The sequence below is a fragment of the Chelonia mydas genome, chromosome 24 (assembly GCF_015237465.2).
Source record: "Chelonia mydas isolate rCheMyd1 chromosome 24, rCheMyd1.pri.v2, whole genome shotgun sequence".
Lineage (NCBI taxonomy): Eukaryota > Metazoa > Chordata > Testudines > Cheloniidae > Chelonia > Chelonia mydas.
The window spans coordinates 1,144,444-1,170,815 of NC_051264.2; the positions used below are offsets into that span (position 1 = coordinate 1,144,444).

General features: G+C 60.6%; 2 protein-coding genes and 1 long non-coding RNA gene across 6 annotated transcripts; 1 reads left to right on the forward strand and 2 right to left on the reverse strand.

Moving 5' to 3' along the window:
* Positions 1-1,951: 1,951 nt before the first annotated feature.
* TDRD10 (tudor domain containing 10) lies at positions 1,952-13,119 on the reverse strand. 4 transcript variants are annotated; one of them, XM_043535016.1, is made up of 13 exons: positions 12,521-13,119; positions 11,998-12,026; positions 11,027-11,103; positions 9,633-9,694; positions 8,887-8,957; positions 8,159-8,318; positions 7,595-7,637; positions 6,427-6,508; positions 5,663-5,810; positions 4,882-5,027; positions 3,978-4,132; positions 2,693-2,763; positions 1,952-2,294 (listed from the first exon to the last, which is right to left on the reverse strand). In XM_043535016.1, coding segments are annotated over exons 2-13 (1,080 nt in total). In that variant the 5' UTR covers positions 12,000-12,026; positions 12,521-13,119; the 3' UTR covers positions 1,952-2,231. The 4 variants fall into 4 exon arrangements, with proteins under 4 accessions (XP_043390951.1, XP_037738520.1, XP_043390952.1 ...); XM_037882592.2 differs by having other exon boundaries at positions 12,697-13,040; XM_043535017.1 differs by having other exon boundaries at positions 12,785-13,034.
* On the reverse strand, positions 3,023-3,965 carry LOC122463712. Its single transcript, XR_006287294.1, has 2 exons — positions 3,545-3,965; positions 3,023-3,340 (listed from the first exon to the last, which is right to left on the reverse strand). It is a non-coding gene; the product is annotated as an uncharacterized LOC122463712 (long non-coding RNA).
* SHE (Src homology 2 domain containing E) lies at positions 12,949-26,059 on the forward strand. Its single transcript, XM_037882593.2, has 6 exons — positions 12,949-14,196; positions 16,168-16,294; positions 19,515-19,829; positions 20,332-20,491; positions 21,173-21,292; positions 23,035-26,059. Exons 1-6 carry the CDS (start codon positions 13,723-13,725, stop codon positions 23,219-23,221), a joined length of 1,383 nt encoding a protein of 460 aa, XP_037738521.1. The 5' UTR covers positions 12,949-13,722; the 3' UTR covers positions 23,222-26,059.
* The last annotated feature ends 313 nt before the right edge of the window (positions 26,060-26,372 follow it).

Genomic DNA, 26,372 nt, shown 5'->3' on the forward strand with positions numbered 1-26,372 from the left:
CTGTTCCGGTTTTGTCTCGGCCAGGGCTGCTGTTCAGTAAGACACGGGTGAGCAAAGCACCTCGCATTCAGGGAGACAGCAGGTTCAGTACTAAACTGGCTAACAGCTGGGCCAGTTCTGTGCTCCCTGTAGAAGTAACAGAGCATCTCTACCTCCTACACTAGTGAGGCAGGTTACTGGCTGAGTGGAGGATGGGCTGGAAAGGCAACCCTGTTTATGCCCCCCAAATTCATGGGGTGCTGATCAACTGACTATGGCAGCTGGGCTCTATCCTGTAGCCTCTGACTGACTCCATTTCTGAAGAGGTATATGACTGCCCCTTTTACCCTTGCTGGCAGTTAACTATGTGAGCTCAGTCCCCTGGACCTGCTGAGTACAGCTGGGCTTCTGGGCCTGGAATTGTCAGTGTGCAAGATGATGTGAACCCTCTGGCTTCTGGCCTCTAGCTATGGGCCATGAGACCAGAAGATCATCCCCCATCTGCCTCCTGTGTGGTTGGTTCCTTCCTTCCTGAAGCAGCTGCTGCTGGCAGCTGATTGCCCAGAGGTCTCCAATGGGGTAAACTGCCCCCTACTGCTCTCCTGGAGTTCAGGCACCAGGGGAGGGTGTGTGTGTTGGACAGAGTACTCCCTGCTCATCCCCTTGTTTGCTTCCTGTTCCTATCTTCCATCCCTTAAACGTGGCATTTAGATGGCCAGTACTGCGACTTCATAGCTGCTGTAACATCCGGGCCTGTTGGTATGAACTTACTCCAATAGAAGCTACCAGAACTCACAGGCACTCAGAAGATGCCCATTATCTTAACCAGCAGCCCTTCTGCATCTGTGCTCTGGAATTACGTGGACCATTTCATGGCCTGCTTGTAGGCCAGTTCTGTTCACAGAATAAAGGAAGCAGAGTGTCATTTGGGAGGGTCCAGGCTGTTTTCCCTACCAATTTTAGAGTTCCTCTCTGACTGAAACCTGCTTCACAAATGCCCTCCACCCTTTGAACAATGGTAAAATACCCATGTCACTGCAATCCTTCAGCAGAGTAAGACCTCAGGACAGGTTCATGGTAGGAGCTGAACTCCTGTTCTGATGTGCCATCAACCAAACACTGAATAACACTGCCAAGCCACTTAATGCTAGAGAGTTTCCCTCAAGCCCTAGCTAAAATAAGATTTTCCCTGTGATTAGAGCTTTAAACTCACACACTAGATAGCTGGCTATTGTGTTGTAAGCTAGAGCACCTCACTAAAATGTTCTATCCAGCTTCAAAGCTGCCTGCCTCATGCAGGGGTTTTACAGCTTTGTTTTGCTTTTCAGAAAAAGGCTTCTATAAGCCAGGTTCACCATCCTGGAGGTTACTGTGGGAGAATCTCAGTGGTTTCACAACAGCCAGCCCTACCCCCTGACTTTCACTTGTGAAATTAAGCTTGACAACTTCTGATCTAAAACTGTGGATCAGGTGGGAACCTGAGGCCATTTTACTTTAAATAAGCTTCTCATGCTAGCTTTGTTCTTTCACCCAGAGGACCAGACCAACTTTGCTCTGAGCTACTTAGCAACTGAGCCCCAGACACTAGGGGCAGACCTGAGTTATCCATAGCCCTGATTCAATTAGTTTCTTCCCACCTTCAAAAACAAACCAACCTCTGCCCTTAAGCCTTGGCACTTTAGTCACTCTTAAGAACTGAGTATTTGGACCCTGTCCATGGTTTATCAGAAAAACAGAAATTGGGGATTTGTACCTACACTTGTAAGATACTTTACACAAATGAGCTTGTGAGCACAGCGTGACAAGGCAGCGGCTGAAGGCTCTAGTCCTGCAAGGCCTCATCCTACTAGCACTGAGGATACAACCCTCCCTCGGGCCCAAAGAGGTGATTTGTTCAGCAGACAGGCACTCCGGACAGACCCACACCTAGCTCCAGCACGCCTGTAAACACATCCGCTAGCTGAGGCAGCACTTGCCAAGCCAGGACGGGCCTTTCTAGGGTCCATTTAATAGTCAGGTGCCAGAGGGACAGTCAGCAGCTCCCTCACAAGTCTACAGAAAAATCAAAACTAGATAACTTCCCCTTGAAGCGAAGTGGGGACATCACTAAACCTGGAGCAATAAGAGACTCCCCCCACTCACAACAGTGGAGCCAGTTAATAAGGCTGGTTCAGGTAGAAGACTACTTTTCCAAGGTCCAGCAGTTCTCTACCCCGCTCCTCCTTGAGGCAGGTGCAGCCCCGCAGGGGACTTCAGCTCAGAGCTTCCTCTTCCTCTTCCTCCTCTGCGTAGGTGGTGAAGCTCAGGATGTGAGGCTGGCCCAAGGCAAGTGGGGCAGCGTTAGCAGGTCTCACCCACCATTTCCAAATCCCTCCTCTAGAAAGCTGCCATCGGCCTCCCTTTCCCTCCCCCTAAGCCCATGACCCACTGCCACTCATTCCCCTTCCAGGGAGGCTGGTGGCAGCTGGGTAAAGATGTCACAGGTGTGGGAAGGAACCCCAGGGGAACTGCTCACTGCTGTACACACACCAGAAAGCTGGCTCAGGTATGCACGTTGGTCCAATGGTTAGACACATTTCACGCCCAATGAAATAGGACCCCAGGGTTTGTGATGACAGATGTGACCAATGGTCATGTGCATTTGGGGGGAGGACAGCATCCCCTCAAATAACACGAGCCTTTCACACACCAAGTGCGCAGGGCTACGTATTACCTCCAGGCGAGACGGGCCAACCACCTTCCCTCGCAGGATTTGCCGGACCATGGGTCTTGCAGAGACAATCTCTAAAAGACAAGGGGGGTTCAGTGGGGTTCTGCCCTGCTCCAGACGGAGGAACGCAGGACAGTAACTCAGCACTTTAAACAGCCAAGTGATTCCAGAGTTTACAGGGACCTGGCAGGATGCTCCTGTGTATAAGCTGTTGGCCTGGGAGGTGGGAGACCCAGAGTTAAGGCCCGGCTCCATGTGACTTCATTCTCCACCCGTAAAACAGGGACATGGTACCCACCCTAGGGACGTTGTGAGGATACAAAGACAGGCAAATAGAAACCATCTCTTCTGTTTCCAAGCGTGCTGTGGCAGATCCCATTAGCAAGGTGGTATTTTAATCAGAGGCATTAATTAGTGATGGCAGGGCGAGGGATGCAAACCAGCAACTAACCAGGGGGAAGTGAGAATTCAGTCCGCCCAGGAAAGCCAGTACAAGGTGGGCTTCCTTCCTGTTACACCCAACCCACGCTAGGAGCTGAACTGCCCTGAGGAGCAGCAAACATTTTATGGTAAATTAGGAGTTTGTGATACGTTGTCACTAGGCAGCAACCCAGCAGGAGGAGTGAGAAAGGAGAAATAGGCATCAAAGACCTTCAGGGTAAGAAGAAAAGGAGTACTTGTGGCACCTTAGAGACTAACCAATTTATTTGAGCATAAGCTTTCGTGAGCTTATCCGATGAAGTGAGCTGTAGCTCACGAAAGCTTATGCTCAGATAAATTGGTTAGTCTCTAAGGTGCCACAAGTACTCCTTTTCTTTTTGCGAATACAGACTAACACAGCTGTTACTCTGAAACCTTCAGGGTAAGATAAGTTCTACTATGTTCCTGGAAGAGCGGGTGACTGTTTTGCCCCTGGGGCTGTAAGTATTCAAAGCAGAAAAAGCCACAGTGCTTTTACAGCTGCGGGGCGTTCTTCCAGCCCAGGTTTGCACCTCCGCATTGGGAATCGGGGGTTTTCATACTGAAAATGCTATTTTTTACTGAGTGTAATGGAGAGACAAGGTTAACCTTGCTGCCGGTCAAATGCAATGCACCCACCTGGCCAGCAAGTGGCACCACCCAACCAGAAGGTTGTTTCTACCAAACTGAAGTTTAAAATTCGAGGGCTGTAGCCATGGGAGGCTGCAAAGGACAAAGCGATCCAGTCAGAGCATCAGTGGGACTCCACACAGCAGAAGGGTTCCAGGCGATCGGATCCCTTTGCAACATCGGGGCCTTATGCTAGTACCTTTCTGGAAGATGAAGGGCTGGGCCAGCGGTTTTATGGCCCAGATATCGTCTTCATCCAGCTTCCGCAGTGAGTTCAGAGGGACAGTGGCTGAACGGCCAAAGTCAACAAAGAGAACCACTGCAAGATCTTCCACTTTCTCCAAGACCCAGCACCTGTGAGGTCAGACAAGAGCCCGTGAGCCCAGAAAGAAGCTACAGGACCTTGGATTTAATATTTGTCCTGCAAAGAGGAGAGAGAGAGAGAGAGAGAAGCCAGCTGACTGCCTCAGGGGTTAGGGGATTTTTGTTTGTTTTTCTTAAACAATGCAGCTTAAAGTATCAGCAGTATGGAGTTTTGGCTGCAATATTATCTACTGCCATCTCAGTAACTCCGACCGGGAGAGCGAAGCCAGGGCAGGCCCTGTCAATACCTGCATGAGAGACCTTCAGGGAAGAAGCCAGGTGAGACAAGAGCTGGTTCTGGGCACTCAGCAGGGGGCACGTTTCACCAGCATAGTGCGAGGTGACACCATGCGGCTGGTGAACCGCCAAGCTTCGCTAGAGCAGCGCGTGCTTTGTTTGAAGGCGGCCAGGGGTTCACCCCAACACCCGGACAAACCCCAGCTTGGATAATTGCACTAGCTGAGTTGGACTGCCCCTCTGCCAGGGGAATTCACGCTTCGTCCCCCAGTCTCAGCAGCAGCTAGGCAGCGCTGGCACAGAGCGGCTGCGGCTCGGTAGCGGGGACAGAGGCTCCTGCACCTGGTGAAGGCGCGCTAAGAAACCCGCAGACCAGGAAAGGTGCCACACGCCCTAAGTGCGCAGTGGGAGGGGAACAGATATCAGCAAATGCCCCCCGCCCCACTCCTCCCACCCCTCGCGCCCAGCCAGTCCATTCTGAGCATGCAGCTTGTTTCCTGTACCTGTTCCACGCTGCCCCGTCGTCCCCCAGAGTGCACTCTGCCATGCAGCGGGTCCCTCGCTGCACCGCCTGCTTCGCCAGGCAGGGCTGCTTGGACTCCTCTTCCGCCAGCCGGCCGAACAGCTTGTGCATGTTCGAGTGACTCTCCTGCCGAGGAAAGAGCAGACTCCAGCAGCCACTCAATCCCGCCCCTCGCGCCAGGCTCCCAGAGCTACTGCCCAGCCGCCACCCCTCACTTGTACTCTCGTGCCAGCCGAGGGTCACAGCCTTGCTCTCCCCTCCCCTCCGCCCTAGCTTCGGACCACCCGCGCACCCAGCTGGACTCTCCCGCTGCAATCCAGCAAATCATGCTTAGCCCCCCGGGGCCTCAGCGGGATTTCAGCACGACGCGAAGACCCCAGAGCAGAAACAAAACAGGGCTGGGGGGGGGGAGTGGGAGGTCTTGGAACTTGATCCCATTGTGCCTTTTCCTCGTTAGATTTGAGCCTTGTAAATTCAAAGCACAGAGATCCCAGCATGAAACCGTGCTCAGAACGGGCATGAATCATCCCGTCCCCAGAAATCAGAACTCCCTGCGGTTCCCTTTGCACGTTTGGCCTTTTCCTCTCGGGCCTACATAAACCTTACACAGACTGCTCTTAGATAGCAGCACGCTTCTCACCCCAGGACGTGCTAGCCCGAAATACGCGTTACAGTCCGGTACGTGCACACCAAGACCAAGGCGACCGTCTCACAGGAGGCTCCTGTGAAAGGACTCACAGCCCAGCTTCCCCCGTGCCTACCTCTGTGAGGTGTATGGCCCAAAAGTACGGGGTCTGTGGCAGAGCGTCCGTCACCAGCAGCCCTGCCTCGCCGTGCAGCTTTGCAATCGCCACTAACCAGTTTAAATCCTTAAAGCAGTCTTTTAGCATGAGCGCCAAGAAGGACCCTCTGGAGAGGAAACAAACTAGCTTAAAAGGACAGTCAGCAAAGGGAAGGCGTCTCCTGGGGTACAGCCCTTAGCAAGGTGGGAAAGAGAAGGGGTGCAATCTAGCCAACTGAAAGAGCTTCTCATCCATGGCTGCTCCTTCCCTCCAAGGCTCCTTTACAGGGGTCCTCAAGCAGCAACTCGGCCTCTCGTCTCCTGCCCTGCACATTCGATATGTGCAAAGCAAAGAGCAGCAGGTGCACCGTGGCCAGCTGGAATGAATTCGTTCTACGGGTTATGAGAAGACAGTCTGGCAGGGAGAGGAGAGGAGCCAATGAGAGGTTGTGGGGTGGGGATCAGGGGCTAGGGACCCGGGTCGGCGGAGTTCTGGTGTGTCCAAAAGCCGTTAGAGCTATTCTGGGGATGAGGTGAGCGGATTGGTGCCCTGTCCTGTCCTGGTGGAGATCAGAGAACTGAAATCCTCCAACAAGGTTACAAGCCGTCTGGAACATGGCCGCCTCGGCCAAGCAGCCAGGACTGAACTAGCAGGGGAGGACTGCCAGAGCCAAGTGGGAGCATTAAACTTCACAGCTCAGCGATGCCGGGGTGGGCACTGGAGTCCCTGGCACTGGTGCTTACCTCATTTCCATGGGAACCGCGTAACAGATCTGCCTGGCTGCATCGGGAGGCGCCGGCTGCAGGGTTTTGTTCTCTGCCTGTGCTAGGAGCAGAGGAAGAACAGGACGGTTTGAGATTTAAACGAGCCCTTTAATTAAAATCCGCCAGACAGGATTTCAGTTGCTTTCCCCTCCTGCCCTGGGAGCTCTCGCGACGGCTGGGGAAGGCTGTAGGAGAACGGGTTTGGAAACCTTACAGCGAGATTGAACAGGGGCAACCGAAACGTGCCCAGCGGCATTTGTCACCCCCAGAACCGAACCCCAAATTAGCTGAGCCGGTCCCTCGTGCGGCCGAATTCCTTCGTCCCCAACAGGCCCACGTGCGCCAGGAGCCCGAACGGCACCAGCGTTCCAGCCGCCTGCTCAGGAAGGACAGTTCTGGTGTTTTGTCCTCCACAGGGCGAGCTGCTGACAGCAGGGACTAAGGAAAATGGAGGTGAGCTCCTGCCCGCCAGGAGCCAGGAAAGCAGGAGCCCAGGGGATGCTCCCCTTTGAGACCGGGCAGGGGACACTTGGAAATTAGATGAACAGCACCCAAACTCCCTCCCAGAGCCCGCACCCCCCCGGCCCCCTGCCCCCAAACTCCCTCCCAGAGCCCGCACCCCCCCATCCCCCTGCCCCCAAACTCCCTCCCAGAGCCCGCACCCCCCGCCCCAGCCTGGTGAGAGTGAGTGAGGGTGGGGGAGAGCGAGCAATGGACGGAGGGGGATGGAGTGAGCAGGAGGCGGGGCCTCAGGAAGGGGCGTGGCACGGGCGTGGCAAGGGTCTTTGGGTTTGCGCCATTAGACAGTTGGCAGCCCGGGCGGGCACGTGGAAGCCCTGGCCGTGCCGGAAGAACAGGCCCAGTCGGCAGCTCGCTGGGCACCAGCCAGTGCAGATGCAGCACCGCCCGAAGGTCAGGTGTCCGCACGGGCGCGGCTCATGCATGTGGGGGCCCCACTGACGGTTCTGCCCGGGGGCCGGGAATTGCTGTCTGGGGGCCTGGTCTAGGAGGACTCCAGAAGGGCGCGGAGCAAAGGGGCGTGGGGCAGCCACCAAGCTTCATTCCCCATGGGGCTGGAAGGTGGGGAGCTGCTGATGGAACCAGTGCCCGGAGGCAGCAGGCCTGGACCCCCCCCCCGGGAGCTTACCATGGCTCAGACCAAGCTCTCCCCTGGGGACTCTCTCCAAAGCCTGCAAAGAAAACAGAGCTGATCTCACATTACAAGACAGAGCCCCCCAGCCTGGAAGCACTCGGAGCTGGAGCTGCCTCCTGCCTGCTCCCCGCAGCGGGCAGCGCAGGGCTGCGGACGGTCGTATTCCAGCCGGCTCTGCGGGACAGGGAACACGGTGCACTGACACCGGGGCTTTCCTCCAAAGAGCCCAGCGTACTTTGCAAAGGTGGGTTTTATTCTCCTCTTGCACCAGGCAGGTCTCGGACACTGCATCCCCCCCGTTCTCCCATTCACACCACGACAGGGCTGGCAACTTCCCCCAGGCTTCCAGGTTCGAACCCGGGTCCGTCCTGCCTCCCACGCCCCCCTCCGGGAAGCCACCCCCGCGCCTGGCTGACGTAACGTGGAGAGAAGGGACGGGCGAGTGTCTCGGGCGCCGCCACAGAGCGAGCAAAGGGCTCGGTCCATCTTGGCCGCACACACGGGCGGGGGGCCTCCCCTGCAGCGAGCGGCGCAGCTCAGAGCTCGCAGCAGTCGTACTGGCATTTCCATGGTGCTCCGGGTCCCAGCCGGGTCCTTCCTCCCGGTGCCTGCACCCGTGCGGCTCAGAAACAGGCGACGTCCGTTCACGAGGTGCCCGCTGAAGCGCCGGATCGCGGCCTGCACCTGCTCAGAGGAGCCGAGATCTACAAAGGCACAGCTGGGGCGGGGCGGGGGAGACGTTACACAGCTGTGCGTCCAATAGCAAGAGGCTAGAAATGGCCCAGCAACGAACAAGTGCCACTGGGCGGACCTGCAGGCAACTCAGGGCAACGAGCCAGACTGCCGTGGGGCAGAGAGCAGCCCACACCAAGGTATCTCCAGGAACCGTTCCCGAGAACCTACTCCTTGGGCTGCCTTTGCCTTCCCGTCACACTAGCTTGGTGGGGACACGGCGGGCAGGTGGACAGAAGCTTCCAGGGTGACCCCAGGAGGTTGTTTTGCTGTTTCTGGACAGAAGGGAGAAGTTATGGCGCCAGCTGGGGGCTCTTCTGCAGACGCCCCCTAGAATGAAATGACGTGGTAACTACCCCGACCACCCAGTCTGCGGAGCAAGCTAAGGAAAGGCCAGGGACCAGGTCCTGCCCCATCAGCCATTTGCTCTCCAAGGCGGGTATCAGCAACTAGCCTCTGTCATCACAGAGCAAAGCCCCCTGGAGCAGGGACGGGAGCCTGCTGAGCCGGACAACAGGGAGCACTACACTAGGGCAAAGGAAAAACAAACCTACCTTCTCAACCCCGCCTGGCACCTCTGAATACGCTGCGGGTGGAAGTCCCTGAGCAGGAGCAGTATGTCCTCCTAGGAAAGCAAAGCAGCCCAGGGTCAGGGGGAGGCCTCGTTACGGCAGAGACACCGACGGCGGCTGCAGCAGTCGGTTTATTCGTCAGAGTCGGGACAGCGGGTTCGTCCCCTTCCCAAAGGGACAGGAGCACATTTTAACTTGGGTGAGTCCAACCCTTGTCTGTGCCGCCAGGCAGCTGGCAAGGCTGCGGCAAAACCTGGTCCACGCAGGCTGGCCAGCCCTGGAACGAGGTCTGCTGGCGCGGTTCCCGGGCAAAGGGTCACGCGAACGGAGCAGACGCCTGCCCCTGGTTCCGAAGGACAGGCAGTAGGGAATGAGAGCAGAGCAACCCCGGGCAGCCGGATGAAAGCTCCTCTGCCCGGATGAGAGTCAACTGCTGAGTTCCTGCTGCAGGTCCCCCCAAGAGCATCACTAATCCCACTGCCAGCACCAACCCACCACGTCCTCGTCTCCACTCACACCGGGACAAGCGCGGATGCTTGCAAACCGCCTTTCGGTTCCCCTGGAAGAGTATTTGGGGGCAGAGCAGGGAAATCAACCCAAGTAACCGTATTCCGAAGAGAGTTAAGGACAGCAGACTGCACGTACGACTCGGTGGGACGTCAATGTTAATTGCTTAGCTTATATCATTAAAGCAGAGAATGCCCCTTCCAAAACAGCGGGGAAGATACCTCCTTCATATCAGGTGGGACATTTCCAACATAAACTTCTGAGTCCTTTTTCTTGGTGATGCCTTGAAAAACAAGCAAGAAAAACTCCATTTTGTGCTTGCAGCGGAGCAGGGTCTTGACAAGCTCACGGATAAGGCTCGGCGCAAATCGCAGGCCGCCACTTTCTTCTGGAAACAGCAACTTGGTTTTTTTTAAATAAATGCAGCAAATTTGACTCAAATTTTGGCCCAGCCACCCGTGCACCATGCCTGCCTGTGAGACCCGAGCAGGACACACAGGATCTCCTGGTCTGGGAGGTGCACACCTGGAATGCACTCTCACACACTCTAACAAACTGTGACGGCACCTTGTGAACAAAGAAACAAAAACAAAAAAAGCCTCCCAAGCAAAGACAGTCTTAATAACAAACCTGAGAGTTGTCTGAAGGGACCCCCTCTCCCGCTTGTTCAGGGGAAAGGGACAAATACATATTTTGGTAAATAGCTCCCCCTCCACGGTAATACCTGCTATTACGTACATTTTGGGCTAAGTTCTGATGATGGACATTAGCCCACAGATGCTAACAATGCCAATCTGCATATCTGTGCACCGCATACATCTTCAGAAAATTCTCATTAAAATTAGTATTTCTGTACACACACAGACATACACACACAGAATCTCTAGGACGTTAGTTACTTTATTCCTCAAGAGATCAACAAGCTGTATTTTAGTTACAATAAAATGCGTCTTTTATCTTAAAAGCCAAAGATGGATTCCCCCATCACTCCCAACCTCGTGATCCAGGTTTTGGATATTAGTTTGCAGGAGGAGATGCCAGTTTCCTTTGACCCCTGTAAAAGGGTTTATAATGGAAATTCAGGTACAGACTTTTGATCCTGCAAAAAATTACCCATGTCCTTAATGTGTATTCAGTTTAACAACTGCATTTTGTGGGGCTACGTACGGGTTTAACCATTTGCCAGATTAAGGATTTAGCTTGAACTGCCACACATGGATTATTTTAGATCCCACTGGTGTTGATAACAAACAAAAAGCAGTTTGTCCTTGCTAACAGCAGGAGAGTGCCCCACAAAAGCGCCTGCAACTCTAACGACTGACTTGTTTGCAATATTAAAAGCGCAGTTGTCAGAAGGTCACACGCACAAGAGATACCCGTCCTGCCACAGGACACGGCTGTAAATCACACAGACCGGCTGTTCGACCTCTGATCCCGGAAAGATGACGGGCACGTTGCAGTGCAGCATTAAGCTCTTTTGGAGCAGTGCAACACACAGCGGTAAATCCCAGACCCACGGAGAGTTAATGATTCTCTTGCTTTCTTGGGGAGGATGCAAAACAAACAGCCACATGAGCAACCCCACCAGCGGTGGGGAAAAGGAACCAAGGTCTACCTGAGTATTTGAGCTGCTCCGGTTTCCCATGTGTCTCCTGGGGCCTGGGAGGGCCCCAGACACCGCTGCTGCTTGCCCTGAACGGCAGGAAGGAACAGAGGACATGCGCGTTTTGTGAGCTTTTAACTACAGCAAAACGAGACCTCACCGCCCACCACCCGACAGTCACAGCATGGAAGGAGGGTGACGTGACAGGGAGCTGCGGGTGCTCAGCGCCTCTGGGAAGGTAAATAAATCAAGCCAGACACACGCTCAGGGCCCTGGGGCCTTGCAATATGCCACACACGCAATTCCCCCCTTGCGCCAGGGCGCCTCTCTCGCGCTCACTCACACGTGTGTTTCAAGCCTTCATGCCACCGAAATAACCTCAAAACAGGACCAGGGCCTAGATCACAGATCCCAAGCCCAGAAGGGACCACCATGATCGAGTCTGGCCTAGCACAGACCAGACGTTAGAACCGCCCCAAAATAATTCCGAGAGCCGACCTCTTAGGAAAACCAGTGCTGTGAGGTTTCCTGAGTTTGCAGCAGCCTGAAACGGTAGCTCTGGAAGGCATGAACGGAGCTGCGGGGCCCTATGCCAGCGGAACCCCATGCTGCCAGATTTAATTCCGGATAAAGATTTTCTGAAGCCGCCTCTGGATCCAGGGATGCTGCTGCAGAACTGGGATCCAGTTGGCCATGGGGCCTGACACAGGTCTGATCGGGGGCCGGAGCTTTGCACCGGTAGGGCCGCCCCAGGACTAAGGTCGGGGAGGGGCAGTTGCCCAAGACTCTCCCCAAACCGAGCGGTGGCTGGGTCAGCACCACAGAACCCCATGGGACACACTGCAATGCTGGGGGCGGGGGGCCAGGAGCTAGGATGGGCATTTCCCAGCCCAGAGCCAGGAGAGCCCCCCCAGTCCCAGCCTGACAGACACCGAGCCCCCCAGCTCACCGCCAGCGTGAGCTCATCTCCCCCAGATACTCACATGGCTCAGGGGTCACAGGGCCCAGCAACCTGCAAAGAGACCAGGAGAGACCGAGTGAGCGCTGGGGGGCCAAGGCCCGTCTGACCAGGCTCTCCCAAGGGTGGGGCCGGCCGGCGCAGGGGCAGCCTGCGGATGGGAACCCAGGGAGGTGCCCTCAGAGATGTGCCCATTGCAGCCAGGTGTGCACCCCTGGGCACCCCCACCAGCTGGCCCTACCTGGGAGGGGCACCAGAGGCCTATGGGGGAGACCCTTGCATGGGGAAGGGGGCAATTTCCCTCCCAGGGGTCCCCCCAAAGGGGACTATATAAGGGGGCCAGTTATCCCCAGAGAGCCACATGGGGGAAGGGGTGGGGCAGTTCCCCGAGGGGCCCTGATGGGGAAGGTTCGGGGGGGTCCCGTGCTCAGCCCCGCCCCTGGTCGCTACCCAAGAGGGGGACGGAGGTGCCGCTTCCGAGCTCGCGGCACCGCCAGCTGCGAGCAGCCCCCCGAGTCCCGCGCACCGGGACCCCCTCGGGCCCCCACCCCTGCGGTCCGGTCGGTGCCCTGCAGCCCCGGGCTCGCCGCGCAGCAGCCAGGGCAAAGCCGCCGCCGCGGAGCCCGGAGCCGGCTCCAAGCCCCGCGGGAGGAGCGGACGGACCCGCGCCAGGCCCGGAGCCGGAGGGCGCAGTGCCCGTCGCTCACTCGAGCCGGGTGCGAACCTGCCCCGGCGGGAACGACCGCGCCCGGCTGGATAATCACGAATGGCCAGCGCGGCTAATTGCAACTGTCCTTGCAATTATTGCGCACACGCAGCGTTTGCCCGCTTGAATCCGCCGGCCACGTCTGCAGAGCGAGTCCCGCTGCGGAGCTTGCGCGGGGGCACAGAGGTTTTGCGCCCTGGCTTGCGCGGGGCCGAGGGTTATTCGCAGGCGGAGGTCGCAATTCTCCCCCGGCGCAGAGCGTTCAGCGGCCCGCAGGGGCGGCGATTTACAAACCGGGCGCGCAGGCAGAGCGCGCAGAGCGCGCCCCGGCACGGCTGGAAATCGCCCTGCTCGCTGCGCGGCAGATTGCGCCCCCGCGCGGTGGGGGTAGCTCTCCGCAGGCCCGGCGCCCTCCCCCTGCGCCGCCCCCTCCGGATCTGGGCGGGGAGCCCGGGCAGCGCTGGCCGGCGGCCTCGGAGCGGAGCTGAGCGGCAGGGAGCGAGGCGCAGGAGACACGGAGCCGCCCCCGCTGCGCTGCGCCCCCGCAGACCCCCCTCCAGGCCTCGGGGCTGCCCGGGAGCTGGGCGCCCAGTTGCGCTTCGTGGGGCCCCCTGGGGCGGGGTGCAGGACCTGGAGCGACTCCATCTGACCCCCCCCCGGGGTGAAGGAGGATCCCCACCCCCCTTTTCCTGCAGGTGAAATTCTCTCCCCCCCCCCACTGCTGCACCCCCCATGGGTTAAGGACCAGCCCCCCCCCACGAGTGACTCCAGCTTCCCACCTCTGCGATGGGGGCCCCCTTGCCATGACTCTCCCCCCCGCGCTGGGACTGTGATTTACCGGGGGCGAGGGGGAAGCAGGACCACCCCGTCTCCCGAGCTGCATCCCCTGCTGGCTCTGAGCTGGCACGGAGCTCCCACGTGGGCCCCGTGTGTGGGGCACACCCCCTCCCCCAAACCACCAGGCTCCGGATCCCCCCATCCCCTTCTCCCCCGGCATCTCAGCTTCAGCCTTTCCCAGCCATAGCCCGGCAGCCCCCCCGCCCCATGGCGGCCAAGTGGTTCAAGGAGTTCCCCTCCAATCTGAAAACCGCTTCAGAACGGGCCAGGCCGGGCAGCGGGAGCCTGGGCAAGCTGTGCAGTGCCTCCCGGAAGCCCCTGGGCCCCGCCGAGCCAGGCTCCGGCCCACTGCAGGGCAAAAACCGCAAGAACTCGGCGGCCGAGCTGGGGGGTTGCAGGGCAGCTCCGGGGCCTGGCAAGGATGGCGGCAGCAGGCTGTCCCGGGACAACCTGCAGGGACTGATCCAGGCTGCCACGGGCAAGATGCGCAAGAACTCGCGGGTGGAAGGCAGCCCCCAGGAGGGCCCCCCCAAGGGCACCGGCTGCAGCACCTACATGAACCGGCTCATCAAGGTGGATGCCCATGAGAAGAACGGGAAAAGCTACCCCAGCAGTAGCCCAGCGCCAGCGTCCAGCCCGTCGCCGGAGGAGGACAAGGCCAAGAGCGCCAAGCAGGAGACGGTAAGGGGCCGTGGCCTAGCAGGTAGCGCCCGGGGCTGGCGTTCGCGGGAGCTGTTGTGTGGGCTTGGGCTTGGCTTGGGCAACTCTCCCAGGGGCGCCTACATGGCAGCAAATGGCTGGTCTTAACTCGGGGTCAGCCCCCCGGGAAGACACGGCCACTCGGCTTTACACGGGTGTTAGCAGTGCGGCCCTTGGGGCTTTATCTCCCGCGGCTAACCCGCGGTCAGAACGCAGTGTCCACATACTCTGAGCCTGCCCTGTGCCTGGGGAAGGGGATGGTGCTGCCCTGTCGGATGGAAGTACTGGTGCCTAGGGGGAGCCAGCGCCCCCAGGGAGAGCAGCGGCCCCTTTGCCTGGCAGAGATCCCGTGCGTGGCCGTGGGCAGGTCACCTTCTCATTCCCCCTCCCCAGATCCTGCGAAATGAGGGACCTGAGGAAAACTCCTCGAGCAGGCGGCATTCAGTGCCATCGGCTCAGCTCCTTAGCCCGGCTAACTGTGCTCCAAGCCCTTTCCCTTCCGCCGTCTCTTTGTAATTCCCTTTATCCCAATCTCACTTTAATCCGTCAAAGGGAGAACAGGCGCTCTGTCCCTCCCGCCCGCCCCAGCTCATTGATCCCACGCTGACCTCCTTTAGTCCCTGCGGGCTTGGCTGCTCATTAAGGGAAGGGGTATGAAAAGTCTGGCTGGAAGGATCCCGTTTGTTGGGGAGCGGGACAGGCTGAGTTAGGGGCTGCGGTTTAGCTAAATAAAGCGTCTACGTCCTGGAATCGGAGAGCCGCTGGCCTGAGCCGTGATCCTGACCTGCAGCTCTCCTGCTGGCCCAGACAGAGGTGCCCCCGGCCGGTCAGCCCTGACCCACAGACTGTCCCCCAGGAGCCCTGGGCTGCTCTAATGCACCTCGATTCTGCCCCACAGCTCTCGCTGCTCTTCCTGCCCAGGGCCCCTCCTTGCCCGCTCTGCAGATACGCCCCCGTTCCGACCTGCAGCTCTGCCGCTAGCCAGCCCAGCGGCCAGCCCCAGCCCCCCAGCCCCACTGGATAGCGAGAGCGGGGGAAGTGGGCGCCCGGCATGTCCTGTGTGCCCGCCGCACCCACGCTGATAGGCGAGTGCGTTTCACGTTGGCTTCTGCAGCCAATGGCCTCGTTAACCCTCTGCCCCCGCTGGCACAGGAGCCCTCACCTGGGCTCCCCCCACTGCCTGGAACCCACGCGTGTCTCTGCCTCTCAGGTCCCGGGTCTCGAATTCAGGGTGCTGCGGTTGCCCATTGGGCCCCCTTTGTGCTGGGCGCTGCACTGCTGCAGAGGCCTTGTCTTCCCCGGGGACGCTGGCATGCTGCCACCAGGTGGTACGATCCCCGTGAGCGTGAGGCCCTTGCGGTTGTCGTGTGCGTTAGCAGGTGACAGGGAACCCCAGGCTCCCCGGGAGCATCACCGCGACCGGCCGGCATCTGTGAAGGCTACAGGCCGCCTGGTCTGTGCTGGGAGCTCCCCACGTGTCAGCTGCGTCGACGTGAGAGAGAGCCCCTGCGCCGGCGGCCTCACGGGTCCGAACAGGCAAAGTGTTGGAGGAGAAACTGAGGCAGAGAGGGGGGAAAGGGACGTGCCCAAGGCCACCCAGCAGGGCAGGGGCAGAGCAGGGATAGAAGCCAGGTCTCCTATGTTCTCCCCGCCAGGCCAGGCCACCTGGTCTCTCTCTGTCCCTACCAGCTTCTGATCCCTCTGGGATTATACTGCCTCCAGCCGTGAAGCATTCCCGTCACCGTGCGTGTGAACGCAGTCGTGTCGCACGGTAGTGCCACCGGTGGCTGTGAAGCAGGGCCCGGAGCTGGCGGTGGTGTGGGGGGCTGTGGGTCTCAGCACTGCCGGAAACACAGGCCCTCCCGCCCCATAACTGGGCGCGCTGGTGCTGCAGCCCTTAGGGGGCTTGTGGTTGTCCTGGCTGGTATGTTGGGAACTCTTTGCCCCCCGCAGGTCATCATTCTGGAGGACTACGCTGACCCGTACGACGCCAAGCGCACCAAGGGCCAGCGGGAGGCGGAGCGGCTGGAGGAGAACGACGGGTACATGGAGCCCTACGACGCGCAGCAGATGATAACAGGTGCATGGCCGGGGAGCCGCGGCGGGGCTGGCCAGTGCCCATCAGACCCCAGGAAAGGGAAATTCTGGGCGGGATGAGGCATGGGTCAATATTTAAATCTGCCCCTTGCCAAATCGGGGAATGTCTGGCTCTGGGGAGGCTCATTCACCTGGCGTGAAGTCCCATGCAGGGGGGATATTCGCAGACGTTAAAGACCCATCCCCTGAAGCTATGGAGCTGGGTATGATGTGGGTTGGCTCCAGGCTGGGCAGACTCCATCCCTGCAGCAGCCCTCAAAGCGGCCTGTGGAAATGAAACCGAGCTGGAGCAGGAAGCCGGCTCTTCTGTTTCCTGTTGCTCTGCGGGGAGAGATAAGGAGCAGAGTGGGCTCTGGCCAGGGCCTGACCCGGGGGTCGATGGACTCTGACCTCTGCTCAAATCCCTCAGTGAAGGGAAGTGAAACGAGCACACCCCCTCGCCCCCGCCCCAGCCCCCCGGTGCGGAGAAGGGGGGAATGAAACGGGGAAGCGCTCCATGAGGCCAGGTACTGAATCCCTCATGGACCTGATCCTGGTGTGCAGAACCCCCATCGTCCCTGGAGTCCTTGGCCAGACTCAGGTGGGGCGGGCTCCAGAGCTGTGTCTACCTGTGTCTGGGCCGGTTCGGTTCCCTCCCTCCCCGCTCTCTCGCCCGTGTTATTAGACCAGCCAGCTCGGCTCTGTTGCACAAGGCCTGGCCAGCGACAGCCCCAGCGCACAGGGCTCCTTCCCCATCGGGTGACCCGGCTGGCTCCTGCCTTCGCCCTGTGCCGACCCACCGGGGCTGGGAGCTCTTCGTTCCCAGGGCTCGAGGGAATCGAACTTGGTGCTCCCCGGGGGTGGGGGCCTGACTCTGCCTTCGGTCACTGACCCCGGGAGGCAGCTGGGGCGTATCTCGGGGCAGGCATGGAGCGTGGCGCTTGGCCCCGTTCGCACGTGGACTCCAGGGACTGCAAAGGGTCTCAGGGAACGAGTGCACACGGAGGAGCTTTGAATTCCCTGGGTTACTGCTTACGCCTCCCCTGGGCTCTGATCCAAAGCCCATGGAAGACCCGATTGGTGTCTGGCCGGGGGTCAGGTCTGGGGTAGCCAGGGGACACTGGTGTACCTACGAAGTGACTAGCACAGCAAAAGGGTGTGTCTCCGTCCCCTGTCACCCCCCTGACCTGGTGTGCCGGGCGCGTGGCACCTCACTGAGTACTGCTGGGCCAGGGTGTGGGTGGTAATCCGTGCCCGTGAGCCTGCCCTGTATAACTCAGCCAAGCCAGAGGCTGGGTGGGCGACGCCTTGGGGAGAGGAGGGGCGTGGGAGCAGAGTTAGGGCTCTGGGCTGTTTGCGGCTGGAGCTTTGAGTCCCTCCTGTTGCTGCCGGGTTCCACGCCCCAATTCTGCAAAGCAGCCGGGCACACGCCTGAGCCTCGTCCCAGTCAGTGGGGCGGGAGCAAGTGTGTAGGGACTCTGTCCGTCGGGGGCTCGGCGCCTTCCCAAACCCAGGGTGTGTCCATCACTGTAAGCAGTTGGGCCGTGTTTCCGCTGCGCCCTCAAGACCACCCAGGCCTGGGTAACCCAACTTCCCCTGGTCAAATGGTAGGGCTTCAGCAGGGCTGGACCGGCAGGGGCTGTGGGTCAGGAGTGAGGGGCACTGGCAGAGCCAGGTGGGAGGGGTGCCCCGGGCTGGGCCAGCAGGAGGGGCTGTGGGTCAGGAGTGAGGGGCACTGGCAGAGCCGGGTGGGGACCCCTGGGCTGGACTAGCCGGGCTACAGGGTGGGATCAGCAGAGATCGCTGGGCGAGCTGGTGCAGCACGTCTCCCGCTTTCACCTCCGAGGTTCCCCCCGGGCGTCTCCGTTCCTTGTTCCTGTCTCCAGCGCCCTGGGGGTGGCTGCTCCTGGGCTGCCCGAGGGGCAGCAGCGGGGGCACGGGGTCTGTCTGGGAGCGCTGCGGTTCCCTCGAGCCCAGGGAATCGGGGTGATTTACAGCTTCGTTTCACGGCAACTTTCTCCCACTGCCCTTTGAAAAATACATCCCGCGGGTGCCTAGCAACCCGGCGCGTTGGGCTGCCCGGCTCCCAGCACAGCCACCCCCAGCCCCAGCCCCAGCCCGTGCCGCGCTGCGCTGGGCCTGGCTCGCCCCGGCCGAGCAGCTGGGCGGAATAACAGGAAGCCAGTGGAGCGGAAGCTGGAAATGAAAGATTTGCTGCTGGCTGATGGGTTTTTTCCATGCAGGGCGCCGGGGTTCGCAGTGGACGGAGAAGGGTTGGGGGCGCCCGGGTGGTTTTATTGAAGGCTCGGCTGTGCCCACGGCAGCCCCAGCTGCAGGGTAGGCTCCTGTTGCGAGGCGCTGGGCAGGTCCCTTCCCCGGGCTGCCCACAGCGGGCTCATGTGGCTCACTCCTCCGGAGCCAGCGCCGTGTGGGAGCTCAGCCCTGGGCGCCCTTCTCCTCGGGGAGCAGCTCGGCTCCGTGACTTGGGGGACAAGGGTCCCGGTGCTGAGTGTGAACATGGAGGGGGGACCGGGGCCAGTCCCCAGGCCCTGGCCAGCTGCATGCGCGTCCTGAGGACGGCAGGGTTAGCCTGGTCCCAGCCCTGCTTCGCTGCGCCCGCTGGCCTGCCGTGGCGTAGGGGCTCCTATCGGACAGCCAGGGCGTAGCTTCCTGCCTGCGTTTCCTCTGGGAGCCTGTCCTGCACGTCCCGCTCCATTCTCCCAGCAGGAAGGATCCCTTTGCAGCTCCAGGATTGTTCCTGTTACCGTGGCGCCTTAGGGAGGGGCAGAGAGACCCCAGACCCCCTGGCACTCATCTCCTGATCTGTACCCTAGTGCTGAGACCAGGGGGACACGCCCTCTTCCCAGCTCCATAGCATTCAGGGAGGACAGCCCCTTGCCCTCCCAGCTCCATGTGCTGATGTCCCACAAAGCAGCATTAATCCCCTGCCCCCCGGAGCTTGGGTTTGCAGGGCCGGGGGGTTCCCAGGACCAGCTTGGGTCAGCCCTTGGGTACAGGCCTGGCCAACGCCTGTGGGGGTCCGTGGGAGTCTCCCAGGGCGGGGCGTGTTGGATTGAGCCCTGACATTGCAGGTTCCAGGGTGTTCACCCCAACCTTTGGGTCTGGGGGATGACCTGGGCATTATTATGGGGCAGGGGGCAGGCCCCCTTGTTGCCCCCTCCCACCCAGCTCTGGCTGACTCTGGTTCTCCCCTGGCCTTTCAGAAATCCGCAGGCGGGGCTCCAAGGACCCACTGGTCAAGGCCATCCTGCTGCTGGACGGGCCCGGGGAACTGGGGGAGGGTGGCGCCCGGCCGGACGCGGTGCCCAAGCGGCAGGGCTCCAAGGAGCAGGTGGCGAAGGCCCCGCCGCAGCTGTATGACACCCCCTATGAGCCCAGGGAGGCACCGGCCAGCACCACACAGGACAGGAGGGCGCGGGCCGCGGACAGCCGGCTGCCGGAGAATGACGAGCGTCCTGCCGCAGAGTACGAGCAGCCCTGGGAGTGGAAGAAGGAGCAGATAGTGAAGGCTCTGTCAGGTAGGGGGAGGGGCTGTGGGGCGCTGGCCAGCAGGGTGCGGGGGGGGGGTGCACTGGCTGGCGGGACACTGGGGCTGGCAGGGCATGGGCCTGCAGATGACAGAAGCATACGGGCACATGCCTGGGGCCTGCTCTCAGAGGAGCAGCCATGGGGTCGCTCTGGTTTCTGCATGGCCCCAGGCTGCCCCACTCTCCTGCTAGCAGAGGCCAGGATGTCCGTCCACACCGTGTGGTGCCCATATCCAGTGGGCAGTGCCCAACCCCTGGCAGGGGGCCCAGGAACACGTCCTTGGGGGTGAGGAGGGGATCTGGGCTCCCCAGCTGCTGGATAGAATCCGGGTCGGGGAAGCCCAGGAGCTGGGGAAGAGCCGAGCACAAGGGAGACACGGCTGCCCTCGCAGCCATGGGGAGACGACCACGGCCCATTCAGGCTGGCTCTGGGGTGGGGAGAGTCGGGCACCTCTGCCCGTTGCCGGACGGCAAACGGAGCCCTTCCTTCCAGTCCAGTTTGAGGGAGCGGAGCGGGCGGGCGCCCCCAAGGATGAGGTGCTGCGGCAGCACCATCGCCAGAAGAGCTGGACTCCCAAGACCCTGAAGCCGACGCTCTCAGACCACGGCGAGGGCGAGCGAGTGGACCCAGCCCTGGCGCTGGAGAAGCAGCCGTAAGCCTCGCGCCCGGCCTCCCCCTCCCCTTCCCGGCTCCGCGCCCAGCCTCTGCCCGGCCCCGCGCCCCAGGGAGCGTCCCAAACAAAATGAGGTTACTTCGTGACTTTGGTTCACCGTTGCCCCTTCCCACCGGCCTGTCTCTCCAAGGGCTTTGGGGTGTCCCTCATCTCGACCCCTCTGCCCCAGGCTCTCCCCGCTGCCTTTGGGAGATCAAATTTTTCTCTCCTTCCCCTGCCTCCAAATCTTGGCTTTTTGAATGAGGATGTGGAGGAGCTGAGTGGTGGCTCTGGGCCAGCCCCGGTGTTGGGGTCCCCTCCTGGCCCCATCTCCTCCCATCCCAGGATCTCCAGCCACTTCCTAAAGCTAACGAGATTATCAGCCTCCGACGGCCTGGACACCCAGCCCTTAAATGCATCCCCCTCCCCAAGGGCCCCACCCTGCTTCCTGGGCCATGCAGGTGCCTTTTACTAACGTGAGAGGGAAGTTGGAGACTGTGCTGTGCCATGCACCCCCAGAGCTAACCCCCCAGCAACTTGAGCGCTCCTTTGGGAGAGCATATAAGGGGTTCCTGTAGCCCCCCATTGCTGGGGGAGGGGGCCACCCCACACAGTCAGGATTCAGGGGCCCCGCAGGACTTGCCAGGCTCAGAAACCCAGCTTGTTTTCTGCTCCTCGCAGCTGGTACCATGGAGCCATCACCCGGGCTGAGGCTGAGAGCCGGTTGCAGCCCTGCAAAGAGGCCGGTTACCTGGTGCGGACCAGCGAGACGGGGAACGGCAAATACTCCATCGCGCTCAAGTAAGTAGTTGAGACTTTTGCCCGCAGGGGGGCAGGCAGAGCTGAGATCAAGACCCCAGCCTTGGGTGTTGGATGGGCCTGGCTGAGGGATACGGCTCCCCTGTGGCCAGGAGGGTTCAGCTGGCAGGACAGTGGCTGTACCATGGGCTGGGATCCATCGAAAGAGCCGATCACTGGTGGGAGATGCAGGGATCAGCCCCACTGAGACAGACTGAACTGGGCGTTTCCCGGGAGCGAGGTGACTTGGCCCATGGGGAAGCCCTGCTGCTGGAGACGTCTACATGGGATAAAACGGGGGGTGACACCCCTGGGGCGGTCATGTCCAGGGGCATAATGGGCACCTTGCACTGGCAACTACCAGACCCAGGCCCCTCTCTGGGCCAGAGATAGAACCCAGGAGTCCTGGCTCCCAGCCCCACTGCTCTAACCCACTAGACTCTGGGCCCTTCCCAGAGCCAGGGAAAGAACCCAGGAGTCCCAGCTCCCAGCCCCACTGCTATAACTCTCTGAACCCCAAGCAGCTCCCTGAGCTGGAAAAAGGACCCAGGAGTTCTGGCAGGGCTCTGTGGAGCTGCCTTGCAGAAACCTCTTTCCTGGGCAGAAGGGTCTCTGGGGAGCAGACTGACCCCCTTGGTTTCCGTGCCTTGTGGGTGTGGAGCCCCATGGGGAGCCCCCATGCGAGGCATGGGGCAAGGCCCCGCACACCGCTCAGCCTCCCTGTTGCTGGCTGTGTCCTGGGAGGCGCGGCCCTGAGGGCCGGCTCGGGTCGCAACTGTGCCTGGCCCCTGGCTCTCTGGCACAGCGCTGGAGGATCGCTGTCGGCAGTGCTGGCGGTGTTTCCTTCCTGAGGAAGTGGAGCCCCTGGAGCCGAAACAATCGGAGCAGGGAAGGGAACAAACAGGGGGGCTGGGCTGGTGACGAGGCGACCGTGGGGCCGGAATGGCCCTGGGCAGCCCCCAGCCAGGCCCAGCCCAGGGAAATGGGGAACGTACCCAGGGACTCACCAGTGCCTCGTGTGGCTGCTCCCGTCCCGCCTGGCCGGGGGGACGATGGTGTTGGTCTGGCATGGGAAGCGGTGGGTGCAAATGGCAGCCCAGAGTGCTGGCAGCAGAGAACCAGGCCCTGGCAGCAGGGCTAGCTGGCAGAGCCTGGAGGGGGTGGTGCCCAGGGCTACACCCCGGGAAACATCCCCGCCCCCAAGGCAGCACGCTGGACAAGGAGCCAGCCCGGAGCTCTGCACCCAGCAGTTCCCGTTGGGTCTGATCCAGCTGCTGTCCGTGGAGAAGTCTCCCCCTGGAGCCAGTCACTGCTGCTCTGGGGTCACCCTTCAGTGCCCAGTGGGGGGAGCAGGGCACTGGGAGACCAGACTCCTGGGTTCTATTTACAGCTCTGGGAGGGGAGTGGGGTCTGGTGGTCAGGAGCCAAGACTCCTCCTGGGTTTTCTTCCTGGCTCCGGCGGGGGAGTGAGTTCAAGTGCTTAGGAGCCAGGACTCCTGGGTTCTATTCCTGGGTCGGCCACTAACTTGCTGAGGCCCAGCCTCCCTGAGCCTCAGTTTCCCCTCTGCACAGTGGGGATAACGAAGCTGCTCGGGCCTTGCGAGGTTTCATACCTGAAGTGCTGGGAGGTCCTGGGACGGGAGGAGCTAGAGCGAGGACTGTAGCACGCAGGGCCCAGGGACCCCGGCTGCGGTCGCTCCCCACGGGCAGGGTTGATCTCCCCCCAACCCGTGGCTTTGCTGCAGGACCAGTCAGGGATGTGTCCACATCCTCGTGGCCCAGACCAAGGACAACAAGTACACGCTGAGCCAGACCAGCGGCGTCTTCGGCAGCGTCCCCGAGGTGGTGCATCACTACTCCACCGAGAAGCTGCCCTTCAAAGGGGCGGAGCACATGACCCTGCTGCACCCTGTACACAGCAAGCTGCATTAGCACGGCCGCGCCCAGCCAGCTGCCTGGGCTTCGCCGTGGACATCGGGGCGGCCAGAGGGCCGGGCAGGCGGGCGCGCGTGGAGCCAGGTGCATCGCAACAGCGGCAGGCTCTCCGGGGCCCGCTCTGGACAGAGTCGAAGGCCCCGCTCACCAGCACGGCTGAGCTTGTTCCGTCCGGGGGAACAGCCTGGGAACACGGCCCCACGGAGAGCCCCCTTGGCCCTGCACGGAGCCAGAGCTGCCAGGCTTTGGTGCCGGTGTAAAGGGATGTAGGGATCACTAGCCTGTCTCCCAAAGGCCTGCCCCGCGGGGAGGTGCCCCAGCCTCGGGTGACCCCGTGCTGCCTGGGACTGTCAGTCAGCGTGACCCTGGGCAGCTGGTCCTGGTCTCAATGCCCTTAAGGCCAGAGGGGCCATTTGGCTCCTCCGGGCTGACCTGCCTGGCACAGGCCAGAGCTCCTCCCCTGCTGACTCCTGCCTCCCGGGCCAAGCCAGGGCCGCTGTCTGAGAGGGTGACATCCCCTTTGGCTTCCTGGGGTCTCTGACAGTTGTGGGCAGCTGGGGCCTGGCACCCTGGGCACCCATTCTGCTTCCCTAGACTCTCCCGCGCCCCGGGAGGCCCCAGTGCTTCCTGTCCAGGCCAAGACGGTTGACTCAATCGCAAGGTGTCTCCCTGCTGTGAGCATCCTCGTGACCCTCCGCTGACAGCTCATTCCGCCCTCCCTGCCTTCTCTTCTCTGCAGTCTGTCCTGCCCCGGCGTAGCCCAAAGACAGGGCCAAGCGCCCTGTGGCGGCAGGAACGGAGGGCAGCCTCTGTGTCCAGGTAGTGCCCGACGGAGTGCCTTCCCACCTGCCGGCGGGGGCGTGCGGGCGTCTTGCTCCAGGTGGCAGGAAGGGCATTTTTCTGACATGCTTTCAAGTCCCAGTAGGTTCATTACTTGTGCTGAGTGCCAGCTTGGAATTAAGTAACTCCCACTCGGACTGTGGCGCTTTACATGCCCTCTGGGGGGAAGTCCCCTATGATTTCCCTCTGGGAGCAGCAGTTGACAGAGGGGTTCTTCCGGGTGCCCTTGGGCCCGTTCCCAGGGGCCTGCCTGCCCGTACTTCTGGCAGTGCCCTAACGAGGACTTGCCTAATGGAATGGGGGCACACGTCATTACCTACTCCTGGTAACCTGTGCCAGTTGCCTCTCCAGGCTCTAAACACCTGACTGCTCCTGTGGGGCATGACTGACGGGGCGGCCGGCAGCGATCCTGGCAGCACCTGCATCTAGCTTTCTCCCTCTAAAAACAAATTGATGCTGCAAGTGTATTTTAAAAAAGGGCTCCAGCAACCCTCCCGTCACAAACCAGCCTGTGCACGGTGGGACGGCCGCGCTGCCAGGGGGAGGGAGGTGAAATTCACCCCAGTGCAGAGCAGCCTGCGCCAGACCTTGAAGTGGGCATGAAGGACGGACGGGTCCTGGCAGATGGCTGGATTTCCTCACTGCCAGCATGAAAGTCTCTCTTCTGTCTGATGAGGCCAGGGCTGCTGGGGGTAAGTGACCCCTGCGCTTACTGGAGTGGAGAAAGGAGAGAGCAGAACTTCTCAGGGGGCCCTGGGGGCCCAACTTCAGCCTGATCCCTCCCCCTCTCCCCCCACAGTTTGTGACTGGTATATTTGACGGCAGGTGTTCGTTGCTTTCATGGGGTTCCCTGTGGGGTAGATACGGCAGCTGGGGCAGGACAACACCAGCACAGCCCCCAGGGTGGGCACCCAGCTGCCCTGCGCTAAGGGTGCTCCTGGTCCCAGCCGGGTGAGGCCTAGCTAGTGTGACACAGCCCGTTATCCCAGGCTAGGGGGTTGTGCGTTCGACTGCCCTGAGATGGGTAGAGCAGCGCCCCGGCTGTGCTCGGCCCCAGCCTGAGTCGGGTGATTCCCTCCCCATAAGGGGGCCTGGTCAGCAAAGCCCCTGAGCATGTGGCTAAGCCCCGGGGCGTCGCTGGCCGGGGCTCAGGTCAGCACCTGCTTTGCTGGCTTGGCACCTGGCAGGGGTTTGTTATGGAGGGGACGCACACTGCCAGCAGAGCCCCAACTCCTACGGAGGCCGCCCCCTCCCCACTGCTCTGCCCCCTACCCAGGGCCAGGGGCTCCCCTGCTGCACCCTTGGGTGGGCAGAGACCAGAAAGGGGCCAGTTAGTGGTTGGGACAATGCTGCCACCGTGTGGCGAGGACTCTGCATTACAGGGTGGGACCAGGCAAGGAAGGAAAATGTTACTCACCCCTTGGTTGCCGGGTCTCCCTGCTGGAGCGTGGCCGGAGACCCGGCTGTGGCCTCAATGCAGGGTTAGCTCCGCTCCATTGGCCCTGTGCCAGCACCCTCGCGGGAGGGGTGCGGACGGCGTGGGGGCGACACGTGCATTGGCTCAATCCCTGAGTGCCTTTGCCCCTTCCCAGCGCAAGCCAGGCTGCTGCTTGGTCTAGCCGTTGTCCCGGGGCATCCGGGTAGAAGGTGCACACAGCATCCAGCTGGACCGACGCTCCTGGTGTGCGTATGGCCACTTTATTTTTAGGACAGGGCAAGTGAGGGGCAGGTCATCCCGGCCGGCCCTCATGCCTTGTTTGGTTCAGCAGGTAGCTGAGCCCTGTGCCACGTGTGGATCGCTAGCCAGTGTTCGACCTTTGGTTTTTGGAGACTGTGTCTTTAACCAGCTGCTTGTCTGTATTAATTGTTTTTAATGTATTTATGATGTTGCCTAAGAAGGTTTTATGACGTCTCTGAATGTCGGGTGAGAACAGGCACAAGGCTGCTTGTAGCCATGGAGCTAGGAGGAAATAAACTCTCTCTTCAAGGAAAAGCCTTGCCCAGCATCTGTGCGTGTAGCTGAGCCCTGGGCGGAAGAGACGCTCGCTAGGGCTGCAGGGGCAGTAAGTGCGTGGTTCCAAGCCCGTTGAAATCAGGGGCAAGGCTCCCTGGGCTTTGGATTTTCTGATTTGCATCAGCACGAAGGGAAAAAATAATCTTTCCTTCTCCCTTTTCAGTGACAGAGACAGGGTTAGTCAGCTTCCTGCTCTCAGCCGCACTTGGGGAACTTTGTGTCTTATAAAATGTGTGACCAGAAGTGAGAGAGAGACAAGTCACACAGCTGGTCTGAGATGGAGTCTGCTGTTAG